Source organism: Temnothorax curvispinosus, unplaced genomic scaffold (assembly GCF_003070985.1).
Source record: "Temnothorax curvispinosus isolate PA1 unplaced genomic scaffold, ASM307098v1 QBEX01011703.1, whole genome shotgun sequence".
Classification (NCBI taxonomy): domain Eukaryota; kingdom Metazoa; phylum Arthropoda; class Insecta; order Hymenoptera; family Formicidae; genus Temnothorax; species Temnothorax curvispinosus.
In genome coordinates, this window is record NW_020221483.1 from 72192 (window position 1) to 78191 (window position 6000).

The 6000-nt window shown below is 37.3% G+C and overlaps 1 protein-coding gene across 22 annotated transcripts in view; it reads right to left on the reverse strand.

Moving 5' to 3' along the window:
- LOC112461730 (voltage-dependent calcium channel type A subunit alpha-1) overlaps window positions 1-6000 on the reverse strand; it is a 106883-nt gene that overhangs the window by 47449 nt on the left and 53434 nt on the right. For 21 of the 22 annotated variants that reach the window (XM_025027077.1, XM_025027076.1, XM_025027096.1 and 18 more), the window contains 2 exons: window positions 4643-4766; window positions 3734-4128 (listed from right to left, as the gene is read on the reverse strand). In XM_025027077.1, coding sequence (XP_024882845.1) covers window positions 3734-4128; window positions 4643-4766 — 519 coding nt within the window. Of the gene's footprint in view, window positions 1-2806; window positions 2908-3733; window positions 4129-4642; window positions 4767-6000 lie in introns of all 22 variants that reach the window. The other variant, XM_025027085.1, reaches the window with a different exon arrangement.

Genomic DNA, 6000 nt, shown 5'->3' on the forward strand with positions numbered 1-6000 from the left:
TTAACAGAAAGGTCAAATACTTAATATAAAAAATGTACATGTTTAAAGAGTTGAAAGACATTTAAAGAAAGGGGGGAGTTTATTGTTAAGCAAATATCTAATTCTATTTTTCCGAGTGTTTCCTATATTCTTTAATATATAAATCTCAATTTGAAGGAAATTATATAATCTGCGGCTTTATTTTTATTTATTTTAATATTATATTTTTAAAGAAATATTATTCAAATATCTCGATATGCAATACTAATTTTAAAAATCGTAAAAATAACTAAATAATATTGTAAATTATTGATTTTTGAGATATATCTGAAAAAATATATTTTCCACTATTTTTTATCAAACTTAATGTTATGTTCAAAAATAAATGATCCGATGAGATAGGGCAATGTTCTACTGAAAAGAGCACCGCGAAGGGGTAGGATCAATGTATAAGTGTAAACGTATCTATGTACGTACGTACACTCTCTAGACTATGTAAAATACTGTATATCTAGGTCTAGAAGAATGTGAAACGCTGGAACGAGCTAGTGATAGTGGCTATAATCACACGTGAACTCGCGGCGCTAGTTTCTCGAAGATATCAGTTCGCCGTACGGTCATCGACCGCCACTTATCTATTTCTGACTCTCGCCAATAGCAGAAGCTTTTAGAAAAGATTCGCCTCAATCCAGAGAAAAGATATTATATAAAGCTGTTAGGTCTTTTTCACACTGCTAGACAGTGAATTCGAAAGTTTAAAACTATTTTTCTCATTATATTCTCCAATTTTAATAAACTCCAGAGAATTTTAAATAGATTTATAAATTTTGAATATTAAAATAATCCCCAAAAAAGGACAGTAAGTGCTATAGATTATTCTTTTTCTTTGTTTTTTATTTTGTCAATCCTACATAAAGAAACATATGAGAATCAAATCTAATACTAAAAATGTTTCACAGCAACTTTCAGTGCTAAATTCTTTCTAATTCTGAAAATAGCACCGGAGAAAGAGATTTATTTCAATTTTGAAAATGGATTGCATAAGTATTGAAGATTATAAAATAAAAACTAGATTTCCCTGCAACAACTAAATGCCTTTAATTATAACTTCACGAACGCGAATTCTTCTCCATTAAAATGACAATTGAACCATGTTGTGCTATAAATAGCAAATGGAAAATCTCCACTGCAAATAACGCTAATGACGAAAATTGTCAATAAATGAAAAACTGGCTAGCTTGTGATAACATCGGTAGAAGCGAAAAAACTAGTCCTAGTATGGAAATTGGGAGAGGACGATCATCTTCTAGAATTATGAGTCGCAAAGCAACCATTCGGTCTGTGTCGTGAATTTCTAAGGGAACGGATTTTAACAAATAAAGGGCTCGCTGTTGAACACGTTATCTGCTCTAGGACACGTATCCATTTAACAATGTATAGTCGGCTCTATTATTTAGCGCAACTGCAGCTAAAAATAGCTAATCGCTAAATATACCCTGTGGGTCATTACATCTGTGTGCGTGTGTGTGTTTTCTCTTTTTTTCCTTATTCGTAAGTCCACTTGTTCGTGAGTGCGCATCCTCGGCGTACGAAATTGGAGACGATTGACCACCAAATCGTTATCGTTTTATTCCAAAAAGAAAGCATACTCTCGAAATACCAGCTACTGATTAATAAATAGATTTCTTTTCACACAGACACGATTCAAATTACATCCTAACATTTAGAGAGAATAATTTCAATTGGCGACTAACAGCGTTTAGACTGCTTTCTACGTGTTTATTTTTCTACGCATACAGAACGAATTAGAATCATTATAAAATGTCTAGAAAATATAAGAAAAACTAACGTGTTATTTCACCTATCTTCTATATTGTTGCAAGAAAACATAACTATGCAACAGTTATTTTGTGATTGTTATCGTTTTAAAAAAATATAATTCTTTATGTCACTGTCTATCAGCAAAAATTTAATTAAACAAACTTAACATCATAAAAAATAGTTTATGTGTTATGCACAAAAATTTAATTATTGTATATATGTAAATTTAACATTTTTCTCAAAGAATCTCTACTTATGTGAACGGTGTCCTTGTGTGTAACTGTGCATTTTTTGAATTTGAAATGTATATGTATCAAATTGCATAGATCTAAACTGGTCATAAAATCTAATCGCTAGTTCACGCAAATCCTTCTATGAAGAATGTAGAATATATATCTAGACGAGATACTTAGAAACACAACGTGTAGGCACACAGAGAAAATTCATATATATATATATAAATGTATATATAAATATACATACAAATTATATATTATCCAACAAATATCGATCAACTGAGCTAGCTTTACCCATCATCAACTCTAACTTTGTCAACTGATCTAAGACACCCATAGCCTTTAAGCGAAGGTTAGTAAAAACGTACGACGTCATATTACGCAAGTAGAAAACTAACGCAGGAGGCCAGAAGGACGTGAACTATGTAATAATGTATAGATATATATATAGACAAGTCAATGCTGCTCTCGCTTGCCGAAACTAGACGTCGTACCGGGTTATAACTAAAGCAGCGGAATCGGCCGAAACTGAAGGGATCGAGCTAAGTTTCGGCGTCGGAGAGACATTAAAACTATGTTTGTAAACTATTGAGAACCGCACACAGATTGCCAGGAGACACAATGTGGACAGGGGGGGTTGAAAGGGGGAGCGGAGAGCTGGGTCATTTGCTGCTCGACTTGTTAGCTCGACTTGTTACTGGCAGGAGTTTCTTTCTTTGGGTGTTTGTTAAGTCGCTGCTGTTTCTTTCGCAGAACTCTGACTGACTCACTTGGAATTTTCGAAACCAGCTTTAGCGGTCTGAGGACCCTGAAGGAACGTAGCATACGCAGGTCGACGTCCACGTTTGTTTCGGCGAACACGGTCATCGACCTAATCCAAGGATCACTCTAGAATCTATCTGACCAACGGATATGGCGATCGGCGTGTTTTTCCTTAATTCCTACGGCTGGAGAAACCAGTTTCTGGACTGCGTTGCCAGTGTAGCAAAATTTTCCAAACGATTATAACGGTAATAACTACGTTTGATCAAACAGCGCTCATATATCGGTTTTTAATAAATTAATTATATAAAATCATATATGCGGCTAATTTCTAATGCAATAATACATCAATTTTTAAAGAAAAAGATAAAATACTTTCCATCGCTTTCCCTTATCACGTAGATTTCAGAATACGTCAAAATCCCGCTATATTAGATACAAGTTACTAATTATGCCTGCAAGGCATAGAGCGTCTCGTTTAGCAATGTTAGTCGAACCGATTCCTCCAACATCTTGTTTCCTCATAAGGATGTAATTAGGGAAAGAGGTTTATTTTGTCGCTCGCTTCGACCGCAAATTAATTAATGGGTGAAACAATGTTTGTCTCTCTTGAATAATCAATATTAATGATCTGTCCTATATTTATGTAAGTAATGGTAAATGTATGTAGTAGTATGCAACGATATGCTAAGTTCAAATAGAAAAGTCGCTTACTCTCTCATGTGAATATCGTGATAATATTATTTTACGGGATCTTCAATAATTAATCAATAAAAAGAATTGACAATTTCAGGAAGCTTCTTTCTCCAAAAAAACGTGAAATATTTGAAGATCGCTGATAGAAGATCCGTGGGAGGGAACCGGGAATGAAAGGTGAAAAAACGGAAGTGGACGAAGGAAGAGACTTTACTGACAAATAAGCGTTCGACTCTCACCCGGTCACCACGACGAAGAAGTCCATGATGTTCCAGATGTTGCGCAGATAGGAGCCGCGGTGGAGGACGAAGCCGAGGGCGAGGATCTTGAGGCTCGCCTCGACGCAGAAGATCCCGAGGAAGTAGATCTCCGTGGACTCGAGACTCTGTGCGAGTATGGTCTTGTCCTTGTTCGGCAGGTGCTCTTCGAGGGCGAGGACCACGCAATTGGCGATGATGGTGAGCAGGACGGCGTACTCGAAGGGCGGCCACTCGATGATGAAGCGCGTGTGCTTCCGTATGCAATTATCCTCCGAAAGGATGAACAACGATGTGGTGCCCTTGCCGCCTCCCCCACCGCCACCCGCCCCTCCACCCTGATCCCGGCCTGGCGCCATGTCCACCAGACCAGGTACCTGAAAAAGTGCCGGTGTTCTGCTCAAACAAAACTCCGCAAACACGATGGCCTTTCAATAGCAGGCTAATAACAGCGCGTACAAAGTAAATTAAAATTTTAAAAAAGTAATGTACCATATACTCATACATTTAAAAGTGACATGTAATATAATTTACACTTAAAGTGTGTACTTAAAACAGTTTCTTAGTCACTTTAATCTTATCGCTGGTGGTATCGTTAAGTAGGTACGTTTCTAACGATCCACGATTTTGAAATATCTTTTGAGTTTGCGTTCAAATTCTAGACCCGACCAAAGCCATCGAAATAAAGCTTGCTTTTCAAGCAACTTCCCAAGCAATAAGCGGCGAAGAGATCGCTCGGGGGAGAAATTGCACAACTGCAAAGACGTTAGATGATTGATTCTCCGATGAAGATTCTAAAGCCACGTCACGGGCTGCAGGATTTAGACGAACGATCACGGCATTTCGTGTCGTAACGGAAACAAAGGCGATAATCGGCAATTGTCACCTTACCTCCCCTCCGAAGCTAGTCCAGTCACCGAGACCACTCCTCAATCCGGTCAACCTCGACCTTCTCCCGTAATACTGACTCGCGTATCCAGGGTCCCTTTGTGCCGCCTCTTGCGCTGCTGCCAACCTGGAAACGACAGACAGGATGAAAAGGGTCAGTGGCTGGTTGCATATCGGAGCAATCTCTCTCGATCGGGATTACTCGCGTGACATACGTCAAATAACGATACCGTGAACCGTACCGTGATTTCTACAAGCGAAACAATCGCCTGCAGAGCAGTTCTATCTCGGATAAGTCGGATGAGAATAATCTAATGACGCTTTAGCTTGAGGGGTTGATGAAAACGCGATCTATTGATAAGCCAACTATGACTATAAATGAATTGTTAAATGCAAAACAAGTAAGTTCTTTACATTTGTGTAATATCCGCTAATTATTCGTTTAATAAGCTGACAAGCTCGCTAAAATGTAAATAAGTGCATGCCCAACTTATATAAAAGTCAACAAGTCGTCAGTAAATGGTACGTATTATAATAATCCTTCACTGAGAAAAAAATATTGTTGCTTCAATTAAATGTGGAATTCCGGGGTGCCAAAAACATAAATAGTTGATTCAATTGTATAAATAGTTGATTCAACTATAGTGTAGTCGTTTTAATAATTCAAATATTGAATCAACTATTTATACAATTAAATCAACTATTTATATTTTTGGCACCCCGGAATTCCACATTTAATTGAAGCAACAATATTTTTTTCTCAGTGTTTAATGATTAAATCAATACTTTGCTTGGTAAATTGTTTAAAGAAATGAAGACTATGACTTCTATCATTTCTTCAAGAACAGTATAGATTGCGTACTGAAAACCGTCTTTGCCTATTTACAGCTAAACAATCATCTAATCGTCTGTATAAAACAAATTTCGAGATTAGATGGTTACATTTAGCGCAACGTAAAAGCATAGCTCTAAATTAATCATATATATCATTATACTATATACTATATATATGTAATTTATTAAAATATATCATTTTCTTAATGAAGTTTTGACGTATTTAGCAAAATTCTTGAAGTTTTCGTTTCTTTTCCTTTGCAAGATGCACAGCGTATTCATGAATCACCAAAAATGCACAAAGTATGCAGAGAATTTCGACAGAATTATTCAGCCGAGTGCCTGATCGCGGGCGATGGCTCAGTGAGATTGCATGAAACAGCTCGTTAATGGCGAACGGAGGTGCATAATGCGGCGGCTCTAGCTTCAATTAAGTGCATTAGTCGAGACTTTTGCGACATCAGGCGCCCCGTATGCACCCCGGTGGCTCCTCTCCGCGCGCGACAGAGAGAGAGAGAGAGAGAGAG